The 24,669-nt window shown below is 42.8% G+C and overlaps 1 protein-coding gene across 1 annotated transcript in view; it reads right to left on the bottom strand.

Moving 5' to 3' along the window:
• Positions 1-8,024: 8,024 nt before the first annotated feature.
• Positions 8,025-24,669, bottom strand: part of PSMD2 (proteasome 26S subunit ubiquitin receptor, non-ATPase 2) — a 43,808-nt gene continuing 27,163 nt past the window's right edge. The window contains exons 11-21 of the mRNA XM_040428514.1: positions 23,275-23,402; positions 20,819-20,906; positions 20,523-20,685; positions 20,314-20,415; positions 19,583-19,719; positions 14,669-14,752; positions 13,043-13,211; positions 12,866-12,960; positions 12,523-12,649; positions 12,320-12,438; positions 8,025-8,785 (exon numbers count right to left, since the gene is read on the bottom strand). Of these exons, the coding sequence (XP_040284448.1) occupies positions 8,603-8,785; positions 12,320-12,438; positions 12,523-12,649; positions 12,866-12,960; positions 13,043-13,211; positions 14,669-14,752; positions 19,583-19,719; positions 20,314-20,415; positions 20,523-20,685; positions 20,819-20,906; positions 23,275-23,402 (1,395 nt within the window). The 3' untranslated portion in view covers positions 8,025-8,602. The remainder of the gene's footprint in view (positions 8,786-12,319; positions 12,439-12,522; positions 12,650-12,865; positions 12,961-13,042; positions 13,212-14,668; positions 14,753-19,582; positions 19,720-20,313; positions 20,416-20,522; positions 20,686-20,818; positions 20,907-23,274; positions 23,403-24,669) is intronic.

Genomic DNA, 24,669 nt, shown 5'->3' with positions numbered 1-24,669 from the left:
CAAACACCTTCTGATGGTTTTTGTAGACATGGTTTGCCACCCTAGGCTTGGGATGTAATGTCCAATTTCCCTTTTTGTACAGAATGAATCACTATGCGCCATTCTTCTAATTAGACGATCCGTCTGTCATAGCAGCAAAAGAGCCCACTGTTATATTAACATCTTCTTTATTTCATCATTATTCAAAAAGTGTCATGAACGCATACCAAAGTACGTGGACTTTGGTATGTGTGTTGATGTTAATATAACACAGCGGGTTCTTTTGCTGCTTGGACTGTGTGGGAAGTATACAAAGGAACTTCCTGTGCTACGCTACTGCCTATACCAGCGATATACGTGGATTTCTTTTTAGTATTATTATGCTGAACCTCTTTGCTGTCATTCCAGTTCGTCTTTGTTCTCCCAACCACCGCCACACAATGTTGACCAGTGCTGACATCTCGGCCTAAGTGCATAGTAATCTGCTGGAATGATAAACAAAGGACTCTCAGTTCAAGGATTCTTGTGACAAGTGGCGATCAATGAACAGGCAGCATCGCACAATCATTCCATATGACTTGAGATTTCATGTGGCTAAAAACTTTGCTGTCAAAACCTTGATGCCCCTCCCACATGCCATAGATTGGAGCTAGGTGCTTGAAAATGTCATCATCTGAAGATCTTAGTGACACCTGCTACTTCCTTGATTTGCACAACTTTACGGCTTGACGTTCTTGGTGTTGCTACCCTTTTTAAATAAGAAGGAAACATTGAACATTGGTATTCCTTTCCCATAGTATTTGTATCTGTTAATGATGTTTCCTTCCCAAAATGTTCTGTAAATCTTGGCTTGGAAATGTTCCTATTTTATACGAGTCATATATCATACAGGGAGTGCAGAATTATTAGGCAAATGAGTATTTTGACCACATCATCCTCTTTATGCATGTTGTCTTACTCCAAGCTGTATAGGCTCGAAAGCCTACTACCAATTAAGCATATTAGGTGATGTGCATCTCTGTAATGAGAAGGGGTGTGGTCTAATGACATCAACACCCTATATTAGGTGTGCATAATTATTAGGCAACTTCCTTTCCTTTGGCAAAATGGGTCAAAAGAAGGACTTGACAGGCTCAGAAAAGTCAAAAATAGTGAGATATCTTGCAGAGGGATGCAGCACTCTTAAAATTGCAAAGCTTCTGAAGCGTGATCATCGAACAATCAAGCGTTTCATTCAAAATAGTCAACAGGGTCGCAAGAAGCTTGTGGAAAAACCAAGGCGCAAAATAACTGCCCATGAACTGAGAAAAGTCAAGCGTGCAGCTGCCAAGATGCCACTTGCCACCAGTTTGGCCATATTTCAGAGCTGCAACATCACTGGAGTGCCCAAAAGCACAAGGTGTGCAATACTCAGAGACATGGCCAAGGTAAGAAAGGCTGAAAGACGGCCACCACTGAACAAGACACACAAGCTAAAACGTCAAGACTGGGCCAAGAAATATCTCAAGACTGATTTTTCTAAGGTTTTATGGACTGATGAAATGAGAGTGAGTCTTGATGGGCCAGATGGATGGGCCCGTGGCTGGATTGGTAAAGGGCAGAGAGCTCCAGTCCGACTCAGACGCCAGCAAGGTGGAGGTGGAGTACTGGTTTGGGCTGGTATCATCAAAGATGAGCTTGTGGGGCCTTTTCGGGTTGAGGATGGAGTCAAGCTCAACTCCCAGTCCTACTGCCAGTTTCTGGAAGACACCTTCTTCAAGCAGTGGTACAGGAAGAAGTCTGCATCCTTCAAGAAAAACATGATTTTCATGCAGGACAATGCTCCATCACACGCGTCCAAGTACTCCACAGCGTGGCTGGCAAGAAAGGGTATAAAATAAGAAAATCTAATGACATGGCCTCCTTGTTCACCTGATCTGAACCCCATTGAGAACCTGTGGTCCATCATCAAATGTGAGATTTACAAGGAGGGAAAACAGTACACCTCTCTGAACAGTGTCTGGGAGGCTGTGGTTGCTGCTGCACGCAATGTTGATGGTGAACAGATCAAAACACTGACAGAATCCATGGATGGCAGGCTTTTGAGTGTCCTTGCAAAGAAAGGTGGCTATATTGGTCACTGATTTGTTTTTGAATGTCAGAAATGTATATTTGTGAATGTTGAGATGTTATATTGGTTTCACTGGTAAAAATAAATAATTGAAATGGGTATATATTTGTTTTTTGTTAAGTTGCCTAATAATTATGCACAGTAATAGTCACCTGCACACACAGATATCCCCCTAAAATAGCTAAAACTAAAAACAAACTAAAAACTACTTCCAAAAATATTCAGCTTTGATATTAATGAGTTTTTTGGGTTCATTGAGAACATGGTTGTTGTTCAATAATAAAATTAATCCTCAAAAATACAACTTGCCTAATAATTCTGCACTCCCTGTATGAAAAAAGCGTCCACAAACGTTGGGAGGCAGACACTGCATGGCTGCCAGAGTCCGCACCAAATTTCCAGCACCATAAACCGTGTAAACACCCCCTTAGGGCTCTTTCGCACATGCGGATCCCGTGCTGGTAATCCGCTGCGTGAAAGGATGCCAAGCCCCGTTCCGGACAGCAGAGACACGGAGCATTAACATGATTGATAATGCTCTTTGCCTCTCTGTGATCTTTTTACTACAAAATCACAGTGATAAAGTTGTCACTGTCATTTTGTAGCAAAAAGGTCACAGAGAGGCAAAGTGCATTATCAATCATGTTAATGCTCCGTGTCTCTGCTGTCCGGAACGGGGCTTGGTTCTCTTTCACGCAGCAGATTACCCGCACGGGATCCACTTGTGTGAAAGAGCCCTTAGGAAGCAGAATCTCCTTTCTATGTGCAGTCTATGGGAAAATCATAACAGATAGCCTCAAAGCACTAGCCCACGAAGAACTGAAAATCAGGATATGTTCACACAGTACAGTATGCTTCAGAAAAATCAAGACATATTTTCCACAGAATCCGTGGCAGACCCTCACATTTCTGTAATCTGAATGGTGCTGAACTTTCTGCTGATTGGACGGGCCCCTTCTTTATGAGGTTTGGAAAACTGCACATAAATAACCCACTATACCAACGGTAGCACGGATTCCTAGTGAAAACAATAGAAGGTGGATTTCATGAGGATTTGTGCACAAAATCTGCTATGTAAATGAGCCCTTAGAGACAAGACTGCAAAAAAAAACAAAAAAAAAACTGCCAGATACAAGTCATATAACGGTCAGATATAATGCTATTCCTCATGTACACACGACACACACTTCTGAAAAATTACCCGAAGTGACAGGCAACCCCAGGCGAACTTTGATTGCCATGGGCAACAAGATTACGTTTTCTGGCAGTCACACAGTTGAGGTTCAGTGTGTTAAAAGGTGGACAACTTCAAGGTAAAATTCTAATTAGGACATGTTCACACGTGGTAGAGACGCTGTGGTTTTTCACTTTGCAAATGAGTGCAGAAAGTTGGCAGCTCCAACACAGTGGATGAAAGTTTAGCAAATCTCATCCACACACATTGCATGAAAATAAAAATCTATGGCATAAATTGTCGTGCAATGCGGATGATCACCCTTAGCAATGCATAGGGTGAATTCCACAGCAAAATCTGAAACAAATCCATATTATAAGGCTCCATGCACACAAATGTATTTTTGTCCATGACGTTCATTTCTATGGGTTCACAAAAAAAAAAAAAACAGACAGCTCATAGATGTCATCTGTGTGCTGTCTGCATCCGTGAGGCCGGGCCGCAAATTACAGAACCTGCCCCATCGTTGTCCGTGTTGTGGACAAGAATAGGCTTTTAACAGCAAGTCCAGTGAAAATTGCAGTATGTACATGGACCGCATCCGTATTTTGCGGAGCCGTAGACTGAAAAATAGATGTTCTCCCTTGCAGGAGGCCCAAAGCCGAATGCACACGGCCGTGCGCGGTCCGTGGTAACCCGGCCTGGATTCCTGCTGACAGCAGGAGCGCACAGCATCATTGGTTGCTATGGCGCTGTGCGCTTCATGCTGCCGCTGCACTACAGTAATACACTCGTATAGCTCATACCAGTGTATTACTGTAGTGCAGCGGTGGCATGAATCCAGGCCGGGTTACCACAGCCGTGTGCATTCGGCTTAACACGTGCAGGGTTTGCTACAAAATCAAGGCAAAATTTGCAGTGAAAGCTTTGCTCCATGTGGCTGTACCCTTAGGCTGGGGCTACACGGTGACATTTGCTGCGCAACCATTTTTATAATGATAGTCAATAGTGGCGCACTGTGACATGTGACACAAGTCGCAAAAAATCCATCCAAGTTGGATTTTTATGCAACAGTCGTGTTGCAGTAGCAGCATGTCGCAATGCGTTTGTACCTTTTTTTTGTCACGCAACACATTTCGCAGTATAGCCCTAGCTTTATTAGTAGAACCCCTATATTAACCCTTTCAGCTTGTGATTTTCCTTTTTTTTTACTCCCTGCCTTCCCAGAGCCATATCTTTTTTATTTTTCCATTCACATAACTGTGTGAGGGTTTGCTTTTTGCGGGACAGGCTGTAGTTTTTAATTACACCATTTACTATTGCATGCAATGTAGTGGGAAGGTGGAAAAAAAAATCCAAATGGAGTGGAATTGGAAAACAAAATGCCACAGTTTTTTACTTTTGTTTTTACGTTGTTCCCCATGTGGTAAAACAGACCTGTTCTCTTAATTCTGTGGGTCAGTACGATTACAACGATACCACATTTATATAGTCTTTCTTGTGCTTTAATACTGAAAGGAAATAAAAACTTTTGAAAAATGGATTTTTTCTTTTCATTTCCATATTTTAACCCCAATACATTTTTTATAGTTATGCCTACGGAGGTGTATGATGGCTCATTTTTTGCAGTCTGTAGTTTTTATTGATATCATTTTGGAGTGTGTATGACGTTTTGATAACTTTTTATTCAATTTTTTGTGGGAGTTGAAGTGACAAAAAAAAAAAAAAAAAGCGAATCAGCCATTTTTTTTCTTTTATGCCTTTCGCTGTATGGGAATAATATTTTAATATTTTAATTGTACGTATTTTTTTTTTTGGAAAGGGAGGTGATTTAAAAAAAAAAAAAAAATATATATATATATATATATATATATATATATATATATATAGAAGACTACATGGGATGTTAAGACCAGACTGAATCATCACAGGTACACTATTAGGAAAAAGAGGTTAGATCTTCCAGTGTCTAAGCACTTTACGGAAGCAGGACACACTGAAAAGGATTTGCGGTTCAGGGTAATCGACCAGATCGCCATGCCACGTCGTGGGGGCGACAGGTCGGTCACACTGAAACAGAGAGAACTATATTGGATTTTCCAATTACGTACCTTAAAACCACATGGACTTAACGTTGAATTTAGGGTGATATAACTAGGTACCAGTGGAATGCGTGACAATAGTCTGACAGTGTATAGGATGAGACTGTATTCTCTATTCATTCTCCTTTTTCTCTCTTGTCTCCTATAGATTATCTTGATGGAAACGTTTGTCTTAATTGAGAGGACATCGCCCGACATGAAAACTTCAAGCGATTGTTACCAATATAATTTTGTGTGTATCTCTTTTTTGTAGATCTCTCCATTCACTATACAGGTTGGGGATTCGAAGCCAATGTTATCAATATTATTTATTTATCTGCGATAAGTCTCCCATTGGGGCAGAAGGATGTCGGTGGGGGTGGATATAGGAGCGGGGGACATGGGACACGAGAGTGTCTGGTCCTTCGTCCCACGCAGGTTCATGTGCCCAGTGATGGACATATGGGCCAGTGATATATGTCTACCTCCACTTTGATTCCATATACAGCCACGAGTGACGGGGGTGTAGTGACTGGATCCCTGGTTAAGACTAGCCTTGGGACTCTTGCCACGATGGAATTTTGCGCACTGGATTAACCCCCATGTGCGCATTGCTCCATAGACATTGCCCGCTGCCTGGTGGTTGCTGTACCCTTAAGATCGCATACAAACATGGTTGCTATGGTGACATGGTAACAATATTGGTTCCGTTCCCGTAGACATGCGCATTGGCATGTTGCCAGTGTGCTGATTGTGACCGCGCGGGGCACATGCGCGAGAAATGGAGAGATCTCGCGAGCCCTGCTGGGCCCCGACGCGTTGCGTACGAACGCCAGTTTGAGCGTTTTGTGCGCATGCGCGGGACCTGACAGGATCTCGCGCTTTACCGGCATACACTGACGCCTGCGCACCAGACGCCAGGGGACGCCAACATTGAATCGCTAACGGTTTTCATGACGTGGGTTTGTCCCTCTTTTAATTTCTTTCTTATTGTTTTGATATATACAGACTTTGGCACAGCTGTACTTTATATAATAATCAGCGATACTTATGTTGTTATGCTGATCTAACATGAGTTTTTAAAGTTGTGTTCACATTGACATATACGCTACGTTTGAACTATAATGGCACATGTATATGTATACACTGTAATGAATTGTATTATCATGTTTTATATGGATATGTGTAAATTGTATTTAATGATTAATCATGTTACCTTAATTGGACTCACCCACATAAATATGTTTGAGAACACTGTGTTCACTAGCTTGACAAAGGCTCCATTGAGAGGGCTGAAATGCTGCATTGCAAATAAGTGTGAATAAACGTCACTGAATTTCTTTACAAGACCGGAGTGCTGCCATATTTTTTCTATTTCTATTGAACGGCTCCTATCCAAGAGCAACTGTGGAATTGCACCCGGAATCCAACAGAGTGCTGCTGATTTATTTTCTCTATATATATATATATATATATATATATATATATATATATATATATATATATATAGGCCCGCACCGGGCAGCACGTGGCTTCTGGTTTTAGCGCTGTCCGATGCTGTGGTCACATTTGACCACAGCATCTGAGGGTTAAATGTCTGAAATCTGCAATAATGCCGATCGCAGACATTAGTCCCAGACCTATGCTATTTTAAACAGCAGAAACCTGGCGGTTATGGCACCCACGGCACTCGTGAGCAAGCACCATCTTTAAAAACCTGACTTCTGCTGTACATATATGGTGGAGGTCGGGTAGGGGTTAATCCGCATCAAATCTACATGTAACAAAACTAGTATTACTACCCTAAGTGTTGTCCTTTGTCTAGAAAATCGCTTTTATTAATATGGTAATTACCTGAATAAGGAGCCCAAGGGGCTCTCCCTCCGGCTGTTGGAGCCCAGACGCGCCCCTTCTCCTGGAGCCCAGCACCGCCCCACTGCTAATTTATTCATTCCTCATTGCCGGCTGACATGTTTATGCACGGCGCAGCGAACGCATTCCGTGGATAAACATGTCAGCGCCTGGAATCGGCCTCACAGGACACACTGCACATGCACCAGCCGGCAATCGGGAGTGAATAAATTAGCAGTAGGGCGGTGCTGGGCTCCAACGGTCGGAGGGACAGCCCCTTGGGCTCCTTATTCAGGTAATTACCGTATTAATAAACGATTTTCTAGACAAAGGACAACACTTAGGGTAGTAATACTAGTATATTTTAATACAAAACGAGCAGACTGATGTGATGATGTTAAAAGCTTGTCACTAAAATCCAGGTGACAGAATCCCTTTAAAAAGGATTTTTCCAGGATTTTAATATTGATGACCCATCCTCCGGATAGGTCATCAATATCAGAACGGCTCCTTGCTGATCACCAGTTTGAAGAGAACGCGGCGCTCGCACTCATTTACCTGCTCGCCATTGACATTGCAGTGGTGAGCAGGTAAACAATGAAGGGAAGGCAGTGCTCGTACGCCTCAAACAGCTTATCTGCGTGGATGCTGGGTATCAGATCCCTGCCGATCTGATATTGATGACCTATCCTGAAGAAGGGTCATCAATATTAAAATCCAGGAAAACCCAGGTCCTCTGAGGGTATAAAACTATAGAAAATGTCACTATTCCCACATTATGCAATTATAAAAAATAACATTGAAATAAGTCATGAACTTTGTCTGTAGACTCATAGAAATGGAATTCAGTTTATTTCCTGAAACTGTAAACGAGCAACAGTTGATTTAAAGGGACCAAAACACAATTTTTTCTTTTATAAGCAGAAAAATCCCTTGGGTTTTACTGAATATTTTACTTTTACTTTATTTCTCTTGACCGGGATATAGAAAGGGTAAAATATAGCAAAGAAATACATTGTATTTGTATGGGCATCTAATGGTGTGGAGTTGAGAATCCAATACAACCCATGTAAAATACGATATATATACAAAATGATAAAATTTAGACCAAACTGATCCAGTGATGTTCAGTGTCTAAGTGGATCCACAGAGACAGGCACTCCTATGATATAAGCAATCTTCAATGAGCACATAAATACCAGCAACCAACTGGATTTCCTTCTGTTCGACCCAACCCAATAACACATGTAGACAAAGCCTGGAATGAAAGATTTTTGTTTGCTGACGGGAGGCATTATTAATCCAGAATGATGGTTGGCAAATTATTTAATAAGATTTAGTAACAAAAAGAAAACACAACTAGTCCCACGATCCCACGTCTCTCCCTCCCACCACTTTTTTCAAGCACTACACATCATAATTAGGGTTCTTTCGAAGGATGACAAATCCCTCAAGAATGGGGGTTACAGGCAGATACTCTTCTGTGGCCAGCTCTGCCCGTTCACCATGTGCCAGCAATACAGGCGTTGTGTGTGTCTGGAATCCTGTGATTGTCTTGGGCTTGCCAGCCTGGCCGACAACATCCACAGCCTGCAAAAGAGAGGACATTTGAATAGACTCTTACAAAGACTAATTTGTAGGCTTCATTTTCAAGTGTATTGTAGTGCACATTATATAACTGGAATGAACCTAAATGAGTGAAGGGTTAAAGAAGCACTCCAACAACAATTTGTATTCTCTGACCTGTTAAAAGGTTATGTATTCCTATGGAAGTTTCAATGTCAGTCTCATAGGAATGAATAGAGAAGTAACTGACTTCCTGTCCTGTGTCAGTTGGAGATCAGAGTATTGGTCACATGACACTGCTGAGGATCAGAAATTAGGTTATAACTCTGGGGAAATTGTGTGATGTGTTCTTGCCTTCACCAGTAGTCTACAACTGGAGTGGGGGGAATAACTGGGTGGAGTGGCTGGAGTAACTGTGGAAAGGCTGGACTGGGCAGAGTAACTGTGTGGAGTGTTTGGAGTGAGTAAAGATAGTAAACATTACACTAACCAATTGATTGGTCAAATGTAAAAAGTGCACATGGCAAGCTTGATAGAGTGAGAAATGCATTTAAACATTTATTTATTTATATAGCACATTTAATTGCAATGTTGTTGCCCAAAGTGCTTCACAGTTACATTAAAACATACATTTATGCCAATCAGTTTCTTGCCAAACTATTTTAATCAGTTTCTATGAGGAGGTAAGTTCTAGATTTGACAGTGGCGAATCAATGGATGTCGTGTATCTGGACTTCTCCAAAGCATTTGACACTGTACCACATCAAAGGTTAGTATATAAAATGAGAATGCTCGGACTGGGAGAAAACGTCTGTAAGTGGGTAAGTAACTGGCTCAATGATAGAAAACAGAGGGTGGTTATTAACGGTACACACTCAGATTGGGTCACTGTCACTAGTTGGGTACCTCAGGGGTCAGTCTTGGGCCCTATTCTCTTCAATATATTTATTAATGATCTTGTAGAAGGCTTGCATAGTAAAGTATCAATTTTCGCAGATGACACTAAACTGTGTAAAGTAATTTACACTGAAGAGGACAGTATACTACTACAGAGCGATCTGGATAGATTGCAGGCTTGGGCAGAGAAGTGGCAGATGAGGTTTAACACTGACAAATGTAAGGTTATGCACATGGGAAGGAATAATGCAAGTCACCCGTACATACTAAATGGTAAAACACTCGGTAACACTGACATGGAAAAGGATCTAGGAATTTTAATAAACAGCAAACTAAGCTGCAAAAACCAGTGTCAGGCAGCTGCTGCCAAGGCCAATAAGATAATGGGTTGCATCAAAAGGGGCATAGATGCCCGTGATGGGAACATAGTCCTACCACTTTTCAAATCGCTAGTCAGACCACACATGGAGTACTGTGTACAGTTCTGGGCTCCTGTGAACAAGGCAGACATAGCAGAGCTGGAGAGGGTCCAGAGGAGGGCAACTAAAGTAATAACTGGAATGGGGCAACTACAGTACCCTGAAAGATTATCAAAATTAGGGTTATTCACTTTAGAAAAAAAGACTGAGGGGAGATCTAATTAATATGTATAAATATATCAGGGGTCAGTACAGAGATCTATCCCATCATCTATTTATCCCCAGGACTGTGACTGTGACGAGGGGACATCCTCTGCGTCTGGAGGAAAGAAGGTTTGTACACAAAAATAGAAGAGGATTCTTTACGGTAAGAGCAGTGAGACTGGAACTCTCTGCCCGAGGAGGTGGTGATGGTGAGAACAATAAAGGAATTCAAGAGGGGCCTGGGATATATTTCTGGAGTGTAATAATATTACAGGATATAGCTACTAGAGAGGGGTTGTTGATCCAGGGAGTTATTCTGATTGCCTGATTGGAGTCAGGAAGGAATTTTTATTCCCCTAAAGTGGGGAAAATTGGCTTCTACCTCACAGTTTTTTTTTGCCTTCCTCTGGATCAACTTGCAGGATAACAGGCCGAACTGGATGGACAAATGTCTTTTTTCGGCCTTATGTACTACGTTACTATGTTACTATTTATAAAGCAGCAGATTTGTGTAGGGGGCTTGAAAATGAGGGAGTGGTGGCAGTTTAGAAATCATGTCCTGATTTTTCAGCTCACACTCTAGCTTTTGTCAGCTCACACTCTAGTTTTGAATTTCGCCACAAAAATGCCGATATTTCGTGAACCATTTCGGCGAAACGTTCCACAAAGTAATAGCACACCAATCGGGAACAATCCGCACGTTTTGGTATATTACTGTCTATGTAGTGTAAAAACTGTGGGAGGAGTTAGGGTGGTAAATTTGGCTATAATAAGAATAATATATTTGTGAGATAACAGTAAGTGGTGTTGCTATGCAAGAACACTTAAATACAGTCACTGGTAAGAAGATTACACTACATGATGCACTACAAGTTTACATTATGTACCTTCCTAACAGGTCAGAGAATAAAATAAATTGTGTCAGTGCTTTAAGAGCAAAAAGCAGGCAACTCACAGTAACATAATTTGTAAGGCTGAGAGGCAGACATCAATTTTCCTCATCTTTGGGGGAAAAAAATCCTGCCTGACTCCAAGTCTGCAAATCTGAATAACTCCCTGGCTCAACAACGCTTCTCCAGTAACTATAACATGTAATATTATTATACTTCTGAAACACATCCAGGCCTCTCGAACTCTTTCAGGCTAGGTTCAAACCAGCGTTAGCAATTGCCATTGTTCTGCTCTGTTAAAGGAGCAGAAGAACTAAAATAACACAAGTGCCCAATTCGGCTTACTAGATGCAGCTTCTTTACTAGACAAAACAATTCCTGCGTACAGGACTTTTTTTTTCTTCCTTCCGGTCTTATAGACACAATCTGCGACAGACCCAAAATGGAGCCTCCTAAGCAGATGGGAAAATTTCTTTAGTGAGGTCACCAACTGGCAGAGACTTTCATATTCTCAATGCTCTTACAGTAAAGAACCATTGGTGTAGAAACCGTTTTTCTCTAGACCTAGAGGGTGTCCCCTTGTCTCCTTTCTGAATATAAATAGCTCATGAGGGAAATCGCTGTATTGACATTGGATATCATTATATATAGGGTCACCTCTCAGCTGTCTTTTCTAAACTAAACAATCCTGATTTGGAACCTCATTTTTATTATTTGTGCAGGGTGCAAAGAGGCCTTGTGATGATGCACAATAATGATATCTCATTAGTGTGTAATGTACTTTTATCAGGAGAGCTGGCTAGCACCTTCTAACAAGTAGAAGAGGACCGCAGCACTCTCAAGTCTTCAGTATGCAACTGGGGGTACTACAGGCTAGCACCTATCACCGCTTGTGCCACCATATATTTTACAATTCTTTCCGTAAGTGCTGCTACAACTTTCCTTTTGTATTTTTATAGCACCATCTAACAGCATGGACATGAACAACGGGCTGACCCTCCTGAATGGTAGACTAGTCAATGGCTGTTCATCTATGTTTTACACCTATGTTACCTCTGCTGTACAAAACTGAGGGCTTGCGTCCACCCCGAAACCAGTATTTTTGTATCAGCAAGCATGGCCGGAGATATGCAGAACAGAAAACTTACTTGTCCAACTCTGACAGAGACTGGCAGAGGCCGTAGCTCCTCATCAAATGTGACCAACATTCGTGGCTGCATTGCAGCTACTAAACCGTACAGTATATAATGTGACTTGCCCAACACAACTATAGAAAAAGAAAATAGAAAGTACAAGGTAAAGGAACATATAGCAAGCCAAAAATATCAGAATTCAATAAAACCCTACTTACTGTTCCTAACATCCAAGAAGGACACAAGGACAGTTAATAAGCCAGCCACCGCCACTTGACTCATGAGCTGACGATCGCTATGATATGGGCACAGTGTGAGTGTCCCTTTCCCCAAATGAGTGAGTCCCTGAGAAATAAAGCACATTTAAAGACATAATTCATAAACAGCATCTCAATTCATCACATAGTTTGACGAAGTTTGTTTCTGCCATGTTCTTCTATTCGAGACTAACCAGTCCCTAGAAGTGGAAGCGTAAGCTGAGGTTTTTTATACAATACCACACACATCTGATCATCTTATCTGGAAGGAATATGCTTTAGGCATTGTAAAAGTTTTATCTACCTGTGCCAGTCGCACCATAAACAGATTGTTGGGATCCTTTGCATGATACTGGGCTAACTGTCTCAGCATAGCAGCAAGACGGGCATTGTTGGTTCCTATGAGAATGTACAAAGAAATAAATCAACTTTTCAAGAAACTGAACAAGTAGATGAACAAGCCCACTATACCATTGCTTACCACTGCCCACCATGCCCATGGCAAAGATGGAATTATAGGACACTTCAGGGTCTGCATCGTGGGAGAACTTGCTCAATGTGTCCAAGATGTTCAACCTTGGATTGGAGACAGAGATGAGGGCCAGAGCCAAAGGAACTGCTCTTCGGAGCGTAGGCTCTCCATATCTTAGCTGCAGTAGAAAAGCATAAAAAAACGAATTATAATTCAAAGAAAACTAATGAGAAAAGTTTTCTATAAATTGCTCCAAACACAAATGCTATTCTCTTAAAGCCATGCCGGGTAACAAACCAGGCATGTATTTCTGTGGCGGAAATCAGAGAAGGATCCCCGGTGTTGATACTTCTGTGGATCTGCCCATGTCCCATCAGTGGGGTTAATCCTTCGGTTTTCCATGCCGAGACGTCGCAAATAAGTGACGCACTGAATCAACTGTGCATCTCACTCTGGTTTTTACCAACACCCTTTGTCAATGTTGATCTAGTTTATATTAAGGTAGGTCTATAAAAATGGCCAAACATGCCATCTTACACAAATATTGTGTTCCCAGCTGTATTTGATCAAAACTAACCATAAATCTACAAGTCACAATCCACATCACAATTGTAGCCAGAGTTACTGTCACAGGGTCAACCGAGAAGACATCAGTAATGAACAGGGCAAAAAAAATACAAACTCAATTCCACTGATGCTTTCAGATACTTCCAGAATCTAGCATTGATCTAATATGCTACGTTGAACTGGAAGCACCATACATATTCTAACTACTGCATGGAAATGCTTTGGCTATATGTGAAAGGGGTGGTCCCATTAAGACAACTTATCCACTACCCACAGGATAGGGGATAAGTGTATGATCGGTGGGGGTTTGACCACTGGGGCCCTGTCAATCATGAATGGTGGCCAGTGCTTCCCGTTTGAATGGAGCGGCAGTCATGCATGTGCATTGCCACTCCATTCAGCTCTAGGCGGCTGCTGGGGATAGTCAAGTGCATGTGTGCCATCTCTGGAAGTCCCATACCTCTGAATGGAGCAGGGGGCATGCATTCCTGTCCGCTGCTCCATTCAAGCGGGGAGCACTGGCCGAAACTGTCATGATTGGCGAGGGTACCAGTAAGTGGGACAACCCTTTCATTTAAAAAAAAAAAAGTTTTTAAAAAGGGCTCAAAATAGTGCAAAATAATAAATCATACTTCCCATACCAGTCTCTACTTCCTAGCCACTCTCAACATACAGGAAATGATAATTAGGTCAGTCACTGGCTGTGGCGGGTGACCCCTGAGGCCAGTGATTGGCTGACAAGCCATTTCCTAAAACATGAGCGGGACCAGGAAGTAGAGATCAGTGGGGAGGTCATTTTACTTTTTTCAGGGGTATGTACCTCAACTGGTAATCAAGTGCAATCATCATTTTGCTAGTATAGATCACACAAGGCCTAAGTGGAGTGGAAGCAGGGACATTCTTGTATTGGGAAGGAGAGTGTTAAAAATGCCCAAATACATACATGTCAAAAATGGTGAACACACTGAGACATAGGAACAGTATTCAGACAAGTAACTTCAATATCAAGAAAGAACGTGTTACAATTGTTTCCCAATAGAAGGGGAATAGATGCAAATCATATATTACCAAATGCCCAAAGGTGCGAAGTGCCATCTCTGATCCAATTTCTTCACCCATTGCAATGAGAGCAATGCCAAGGACTGCCACACCCTATAAGAAGAGATAAGCAGGACTGATAATCACTATACAGAAATACTGCACAAACAGTGGCCAGCTCCAGGTATATCTGAGAAGCTGGTCCCTCATGCTGCATTATCATGGCCATTTGTCTGCAACAGTTATGTTTTTAACCCTTAGAGGACCCTGCGATTTTCCATTTTCATTTTTCATTCCCCACCTTCCAAAAATTCCAAATGGGTTGGAAATGGGAAAAAACACAATTCTAACAAAGGATTTTTTCTTCTTTTACACTGTTTACTGTGCCGCTTTATAATAATTTCTCCTAGAGGCCCCTTTTGCCCACCTCTTTTCCCGCCCTTCTTCTCTTGATTGACAGGGCCAGGGCAGCGCTTCTCTCCTCCCGCGGGCCATTTCTGCAGTGTAAATATCGCGCGCAGTTGCAGTGAGGGAAGGACACTCGGCTGCTGCGCCGAATAATGAACTGAGCGAGATTTACACTGCAGACACGGCCGGAGAGCAGCTGTGTCTTGGCCCTGTCAATCAAGAAAAGAAGGGCGTGAAAATAGGTGGGCAAACTGAGCCTCTAGGAGCAAGTGCAACGCCCCCCCCTGCTCCTAGAGGCTCATTTGCATATTAAAAAAGTTAGTTTTTCTAAATAACGGCGGCACATAGTTATGTTAAGCTGACATTAGCACATTGCTAATGTCAGCCAGCTTAATACCCATTTTTCAGGTGACCGAAACCCTTTAAAGACTGGACTTCGGCCGTACATGTACGGCGGAGGTCCTGAAGGGGTTAAAGCACATCCCATCGCTTGCTAATTTGCATAGACATTGTTCTTCTTTGGCATAGACATTGTTCTGTCTTCTTTGGCAAGTAACTGATTGAAAAGGTGCTTTTTTGGTTTTTGGGGGGGGGGGGGGGGGGGGGGGGGGTACCAGGGAAAGCTACATATTTTTATTTTCTTGAGGCAAAGCCAGGAGTCAGAGAGAACGGGAAATATAAAAGGAAAGACATATATATATTTTTTCTTGTTGGATACACTTCTGGCTTTGGCCAAACCATGCCTCAAAAAGTGCATGTGGTGCTTTTTCCAAAAAATAAAAATAGCTGCATGAAAAAACACATTTAGACCTGCTTCACACACTTTTGAATGTCAATGTGAATGTCAAGGTTTTTAAAAGCTTTCAGTGGCTTTTTTTTGTTCATACAATATGATATCTGTATTCTAGGCAGATTTATTTTCCTATAGGAAAAAGGGCAAAAAAAATATATATCACCGTGTGTAACCAGTTTCATAATTCCCTATTGACTTACAGCAAACATCAAGAAAATCTGAAGCATTTACAGCAGCAGTTTACCAAATCCATATGCTGCGTAAAAAGAATTGTTAAATCCACGGCAGAATTGACCTGTGGTGCAGAATTTAAATCCACATGTCAATTCACACTGGGGATTTCGCCCTGAGTGAATTCAACAACAAATAGGTAGCAAAACTCTACAACAACTCTGCATGCAATATGCACATCTTGCCATGATTACTTGCAAATGTTTCGGCACAATCCACAGTGGAGAATCTGTCCTCTGTACCCTAAATGTGCCTTTTTGCCAAAGCATCATATTAGATCTCAATTTCTGAAGCAATACTCTTCACACCCTTGTATATCAATCTTTTGCATGGGGGAGGTATCCTTTGCATATAAGGTACTGTATCTAGGGTCACCAAATTAAATGACAATAACGGTACGACCGCATGGTCAGGTTTCTGCATTCCATTTTAGAGGCCCAAATCAGAAGAGAATCAAGAAGGTAGAGAAAGTATAAATGAAAGATACAACTTTTTTTTTTTAACCACCTCAGCCCCCCTAGCTTAAACACCCTTTTTACACTTCTGCACTACCCTACTTTCACCGTTTATTGCTCGGTCATGCAACTTACCACCCAAATGAATTTTACCTCCTTTTCTTCTCACTAATAGAGCTTTCATTTGGTGGTATTTCATTGCTGCTGACATTTTTACTTTTTTAGTTATTAATCGAAATTTAACGATTTTTTTGCAAAAAAAAAGACATTTTTCACTTTCAGTTGTAAAATTTTGCAAAAAAAACGACATCCATATATAAATTTTTCTCTAAATTTATTGTTCTACATGTCTTTGATAAAAAAAAAAATGTTTGGGTAAAAGTTATAGCGTTTACAAACTATGGTACAAAAATGTGAATTTCCGCTTTTTGAAGCAGCTCTGACTCTGAGCACCTGTCATGTTTCCTGAGGTTCTACAATGCCCAGACAGTACAAACACCCCACAAATGACCCCATTTCGGAAAGTAGACACCCTAAGGTATTCGCTGATGGGCATAGGGAGTCTCATATTCCACTAACTTGTGACAAAAAATAAAAACTTCCATGAACTCACTATGCCCATCAGCGAATACCTTGGGGTGTCTTCTTTCCAAAATGGGGTCACTTGTGGGGTAGTTATACTGCCCTGGCATTCTAGGGGCCCTAATGTGTGCAAAGTAGTTTGAAATCAAAATCTGTAAAAAATGGCCGGTGAAATCCAAAAGGCGCTCTTTGGAATGTGGGCCCCTTTGCCCACCTAGGCTGCAAAAAAGTGTCACACATCTGGTATTTCCGTACTCAGGAGAAGTTGGGCAATGTGTTTTGGGGTGTCATTTTACATATACCCATGCTGGGTGAGATAAATATCTCGGTCAAATGCCAACTTTGTATAAAAAAAATGTGAAAAGTTTTCTTTTGCCAAGATATTTCTCTCACCCAGCATGGGTATATGTAAAAAGACACCCCAAAACACATTGCCCAACTTCTCCTGAGTACGGGGATACCAGATGTGCGACACTTTTTTGCAGCCTAGGTGGGCAAAATGGGCCCACATTCCAAAGAGCACCTTTCAGATTTCACCGGCCATTTTTTACAGATTTTGATTTCAAACCACTTCTCACGCATTCGGCCCCTAAAATGCCAGGGCAGTATAACTACCCCACAAGTGACCCCATTTTGGAAAGAAGACACCCCCAGGTATTTCGTGATGGGCATAGTGAGTTCATAGAACTTTTTATTTTTTGTCACAAGTTAGTGGAATATGAGACTTTGTAAGAAGAAGAAAAAAAAAAAAAAAAAAAAAAAAAAACATTTTCCGCTAACTTGTGACAAAAAATAAAAAATTCTAGGAACTCGCCATGCCCCTCACGGAATACCTTGGGGTGTCTTCTTTCCAAAATGGGGTCACTTGTGGGGTAGTTATACTGCCCTGGCATTCTAGGGGCCCTAATGTGTGGTAAGTAGGTAAATGACCTTTGAAATCCGAAAGGTGCTCTTTGGAATGTGGGCCCCTTTGCCCACCTAGGCTACAAAAAAGTGTGTCACACACGTGGTATCGCCGTATTCAGGAGAAGTTGGGCAATGTGTTTTGGGGTGTCTTTTTACATATACCCATGCTGGGTGAGAGAAATATCTCGGCAAAAGACAACTTTTCCCATTTTTTTTATACAAAGTTGGCATTTGACCAAGATATTTATCTCACCCAGCATGGGTATATGTAAAATGACACCCCAAAACACATTGCCCAACTTCTCCTGAGTACGGCGATACCAGATGTGTGACACTTTTTTGCAGCCTAGATGCGCAAAGGGGCTCACATTCCTTTTATGAGGGCATTTTTAGACATTTGGATCCCAGACGACTTCTCACGCTTTAGGGCCCCTAAAATGCCAGGGCAGTATAAAATACCCCACATGTGACCCCATTTTGGAAAGAAGACACCCCAAAGTATTCAATGAGGGGCATGGCGAGTTCATAGAAATTATTTTTTTTTGGCACAAGTTAGCGGAAATTGATTTTATTTTATTTTTTTCTCACAAAGTCTCCCTTTCCGCTAACTTGGGACAAAAATTTCAATCTTTCATGGACTCAATATGCCCCTCACGGAATACCTTGGGGTGTCTTCTTTCCGAAATGGGGTCACATGTGGGGTATTTATACTGCCATGGCATTCTAGGGGCCCTAAAGCGTGAGAAAGAAGTCTGGAATATAAATGTCTAAAAATTTTTACGCATTTGGATTCCGTGAGGGGTATGGCGAGTTCATGTGAGATTTTATTTTTTGACACAAGTTAGTGGAATATGAGACTTTGTAAGAAAAAAAAAAAAAATTCCGCTAACTTGGGCCAAAAAAAAAATGTCTGAATGGAGCCTTACAGGGGGGTGATCAATGACAGGGGGGTGATCAATGACAGGGGGGTGATCAGGGAGTCTATATGGGGTGATCACCCCCCTGTCATTGATCACCCCCCTGTAAGGCTCCAGTCAGACGTCCGTAAAAATCATACGGACGTCTGAATGGAGCCTTACAAGGGGGTGATCAATGACAGGGGGGTGATCAGGGAGTCTATATGGGGTGATCAGGGGTGAATAAGGGGTGTAGTGTAGTGTGGTGCTTGGTGCTACTTATTACTGAGCTACCTGTGTCCTCTGGTGGTCGATCCAAACAAAAAAGGGACCACCAGAGGACCAGGTAGCAGGTATATTAGACGCTGTTATCAAAACAGCGTCTAATATACCTGTTAGGGGTTAAAAAAATCACATCTCCAGCCTGCCAGCAAACGATCGTCGCTGGCAGGCTGGAGATCCACTCGCTTACCTTCCGATCCTGTGAATGTGCGCGCCTGTGTGCGCGCGTTCACAGGAAATCTCGCAGGGCTGCCGCCTCCGGAATGCGATCCTGCATTAGGCGGTCCGGAGGCGGTTAAATTCACTCCTGGTGTTGGCTTCCAAAACTGTATCAGAAAACCTGACTGTGTGGCCGGACCCTAAGAGTAGTAAGGCAAGAGTAAAGTGGCACCTGGTGCGATCCCATGTCGGCAGAACTCTCTTTTTTCTCTTTTTTGTCTTTCTTCTCCTCTTCCTTCTCTTTGGAGGAGTCATAGTGTTCACTGCAAATATGAAGAAGCTGCTGGACCTTGAGAACATTTCCAGAACCTAGTAAAGAAATGTGGCGATGGATAATTATGCCTAGTAAGACAACTGAAGACATAATTTGTTAGGAGATTACACTGTTCCTATAATGGAGGTCTAACAATGGGTTAGTTAATTTATAGGTTTGTAATTCAGTGCTATCTGTGTTTTATTTTCAGAATAGTTGGACCTCTGTGTTTCGAAACAGAGCCCCAAATTCCCTGCACAGACACAGGAAAGAAATTTTTCAGTAGGTTTTGAGGCCACTAAACCACCGACATGTTGTTATGCCGCTGCTGTTTTGGGGCCACTAAACCAGTCCACATCAAAACCAGTCGCCTTGTGTGGTAAAAGCTTAGAACTTGTCAGAGATGAGTTTCGGACTAACCTCCAGCAATACTGGCTGCATGCTCATTTGGCAGATGAAGCAGAAGACAGCACACCTTACTTTAATGCGCATGTGCAGAGAGGCACCTTGTACTGTCCTTGGCTTCACAATGAACGGTTTTCCCACTGAGGATGCTCATGCCAGAAAGGAGCCCTGTTACAACTTTTCTACGGGGTATCACACAGGGTTACATGTCACTGTACTTTATCCTAAACACTTTTTGAACCTACCTGCATATGCACAGATGTCAACAAGAGCATTGGCAAAGCTGCGGAAAGGTTCAGAAACAACCTCCAAAGCAGCAAGGATTGCCTCAATAGCTTCACCCTTTCCTGAATGAGAAATAAGAGAGGAATGTCGCTCAGAAACAGGAAGCACTCCGACAAAACTTTTCTGCTTTTACAAATTACTTTGACCATCAACCCAAACTATTACTCACCTAGATGGTTCAGTCCCAACCCAAGCGGAAGCCAGCGAGCAAAAGTGTCTTTTAGTTCCTGCTCGGATTTCTCCATAATTGTCTGAAGGATAGTAGAGGTCACATCCCCATTGCACGATCCCACAGCAATCATCCCACAAGCAAGGGCTGTGACTCCAACCACCTAAAACAAAAAGGAAAAGGACAATTTAAAGAGAATGGCCAACACCAGACCTTAAGAAGTAGACTGTTGTAATCAACTCAGACCCCACACAACTGGAGGACAGGGGTTCACGTCACAATATATAATATCTTACCTCCATGCTGGACTTTGAATCCCCCATTACTGGAAGCAGAAGTGTCAGAACATCCTCACGATTAGAACCAGCATATGCAAGTCCCAGTCTGCAAATAGGAGACAAGGAGATTTTAGAGGAAGAAAACATTACCTACAGTATATGCTTCCTTTTGAGATTTTAAAACAGTAATTATGTTACAAGTGGAAGGGCTGAGTCCTACAGACCAACCTTTACTTAATAGTTTGCTGTCCTGGCTTACAGTCCCGGTGAACCTATGACACCCACATTCCTTAATCAGGTATTTGGGCAGGGGGTAGTCTTGAATACACAGCCCCCTTTTATGGTTTGGAGACTCTTGCACCAGCAAAGAACCAGTTCTAGAATTGGTATATTTTCAGAGCCCTGGAGGTATAATACCAGTTTATAACCAGATGTTCAACCTGGGCTTGTATTTTATTCACCAATATCATGACCTGGCCAATGTAGCGTGCTGCTCACTTTATAACCATGAAACCTAACACTACAAGCACAGATTGTATGATCAGGGGCGTAGCGTGGGGGGGGCCGTTGCCCCGGGCGCCAAATTGCAGGGGGCGCCCGGCAGCAGGCATTTTTTTAAAGGAGGGCAGCAGGCATTTCCATTCTGCCTCATAGGCTTCAGGACAGGCCTAGAATGTATTGGCTTCTTTGAGGGCATGACATCATGAGATCATGTGACCGCTTCCTCCCGCCCCTTACAGACTGCCATATCCAGGAAAAGGGCTGTAAGGAGAAGGCGAGCAGCGTCCAGAGCAGGCAGAGTGCAGGCACTTACAGTATGCTGTGGTCAGTGATTTCTGGTGAGGGGTCTGGGAGCTGTATTTTTATGTAGTTTGTAGTGGAGTATATGAGGGGTGTGAGAGCTGCTAGAAGCTTTTATAAAGTCACCCACAGTTACATTGCTCACCATACAGTACATCCCCTAACAAGGTATTTTAACTCCATAAGGTGGTTTTGCCTCGTCTGTGCGCTCTCCAGACTGTGGGTTTTGTCTCCTCTGTGCCCCCTCCACACAGTGGTAGAGATGAGCGAATTTCAGATTTTGAAATTCGTTTGCACTTCGTTTGGTGGTAGAAGCAGAATTGCGTTATGGATTCCGTTACCACGGACCATAACGCAATTCTATGACGGAATGCCTTTAGAGGTATTCCGTTATTCCTTCCGTCATAATATAAGTCTATGGGCTGCATAACGGATCCGTCCCGTTTTGCAGCCCATAGACTTATATTATGACGGAAGGAATAACGGAATGCCTCTAAAGGCATTCCGTTATGCATTCTACGTCATAGAATTGCGTTATGGTCCGTGGTAACGGAATCCATAACGCAATTCTGCTTCTACCACCAAACGAAGTGCAAACGAATTTCAAAATCTGAAATTCGCTCATCCCTACACAGTGGTTTTGACTCCTCTGTGCCCCCTCCACATGGATTAGAATGTATAATGGCCGCCTCTGTATTATTATAATATATAATGGCCCCTCTGTAATATTAGTATATATTGGTGTGCCTCAACTCTGGTCCTCCTATCTGACTGGCTCTACCACAGTATTGGGGGGCAGCAGGATAACAGTGTTGAGGTACAAGGAGGGGAGGATGATCGTAAAGTGAGGAATCTAAAAATGTTTTCTGTGAAACTCTGTAGAGACACAGCTGAAAGAAGGTGTCATGGTGGTCTCATCTCCGAATGAAGACGTTGAGGAAAGTCCACGTCACAGGAGATGTCACTGGATAGATAAGGTATGTGGTGCTGTATTATACTGTATATTTCGTAGCAATGTATGTTATGTACATCCACATATTTGTTTCACGGTAGGGTTAGGGGGTGGATTGAGAATATGGCCCGCATCCCGGCCCCAGACTTCAGGTCACACTGTGCGTGTTCTGAATTCTGGAGCCTCACACCCATCTACTACATTATCTGTACTCAGTTATCACTGTGTTATCTGTGGTGTTACATAGAACTGCTACATTATCTGTAAAAAGGGGCATGTCCACAGGCTGGGGGGGGGGGGGGCGCAATACATGGCTTGCCCCGGGTGCTGGCAACCCACGCTACGCCACTGTGTATGATGTACCTAAAGAGGACCTGTCCGTTCTCCTGACATGTCTGTTGTACTAACCACTTGTAACAATTCTGGAGCATCTGTTCTTATGGCTCTATGTTGTGTTACCAGTAGCTGGTGTGTCTGTCCAATCATTGCTGCTGATGTCAGACTGGTAGGGACACCCCCCCCAACTGGTAACAGCCATTTGTACCTTTACTGCAAGATGCTGGCCATTCATTCATAATTCTAGTAGAAATAACAGAGGAATGGCACAACATAGAGTGATAAGAATAGAAGCTCCAGAATTGTTGTTACATGGAGGTAGTTACTACAACAAACATGTCTAGAGAGGTGATTGGTCCTTATTAACGTGCCGTGTGACACTCACCCAAAAATGGCACCAAGGCGCATGGTGTTGCTATTATGGAGGACGTAGTCCGAGAGAAGAGCCAGAGCTGGGTCGCATTCATTCCTCACCCCAGAGTTCACAATGCCGCAGGCCAAGAGAGCTCCAGACTATAGAGATGGAAAAATGCTTCACGTCAGATAGTAACCAAAACATATTGGACCACAATTAAAGGGGTTGTCCAGGTTCAGAGCTGAAGCCGGACATACCCATATTTTCACCCAGGCAGCACCCCTGATGCTAGCACCGGAGCATCTCGTGCTCCGATGCGCTCCCTTGCCATGCGCTAGATCGCGCAAGGCACAGGCTCTTGTTTACAAGACACTGCTGAGCGGAAGCTTCCGCCCCGGCAGTGTGTTCGGAGATGTCACCTGCTCTGATGGGCGGGCTTTAGCGCTGCCCTAGCCGTTTTACTGGTGACAGTGTCGGTGACATCACCGGGATTCCTGGCAGCCCCATAGAGAGCCCGGTTCGTCACCGGAACTCCTGAAAATGCCTTTGCCCTGCGCGATTTAGCGCAGGGCAAAGGAGAGCATCGGAGCATGAACTGCTCCGATGCTCAAGTCAGGGGGGCTGCCGGGGGCAAAATGGAGGTATGTCCGGGTTCAGCTCTGAACCCGGACAACCCCTTTAACATTATTACTGAACTTACAAATGTCTAAAACGTGTCAAAATTTGGCACATTTCTGGCGCATTATGTTGCATCAAATTTTAGATACATGTAAAAAGCAAATGCTCCAAAAATAATAATCCCCTGCTTCTTGCTCAAAGGCTTACTGGAAGTGGGGCGCAACTTATATGACGATCTGCACAAAGTAAATTTTGGCAGAAAGTAAAGCAACCATTACTTCCAGTGTATGCCACTGTAATAAATCTGGTGCATCTTTAGACTGCCTAAGTTTACGCTGTCTACATTTTACACAGATTTAGTAGATCTACCCCACTGATCCACGATTACCACAACATATAAAATAACAATGAAACATCAAGGGGAATCTTCATATCAAACATCAGGGCATCAAGAACAAGTCACTAGGAGCTAACATACAAGCTCTAGCAGTGCTTCCAAAAGGATAAGGGGATTTAGGCCCTGCCTTAGCTCAAACCACCTCCTTGATTGGAATGTTACTGTTTGTTCACCATTATTATACAATGGGCAGGAGACTGGCAATTTAAAACCAGAAAATATATTATATTCACCTTTTAAAATTCCTGACATGCCACCTGTTCCCAGTCTCAATCACCTCCTGTTTACTCTGGAATTTGGCTTTAACCACTTCCCGCAACTGTAACGCCGAAAGGCGTCATTGCGGCGGCTCCCCCAGGCTACGCTAACGCCAATAGGCGTCATCTCGCGTGAGCCGAGATTTCCTGTGA

Source organism: Bufo bufo, chromosome 4 (genome assembly GCF_905171765.1).
Source record: "Bufo bufo chromosome 4, aBufBuf1.1, whole genome shotgun sequence".
Classification (NCBI taxonomy): domain Eukaryota; kingdom Metazoa; phylum Chordata; class Amphibia; order Anura; family Bufonidae; genus Bufo; species Bufo bufo.
This window is presented reverse-complemented; position numbering and strand designations above follow the sequence as displayed.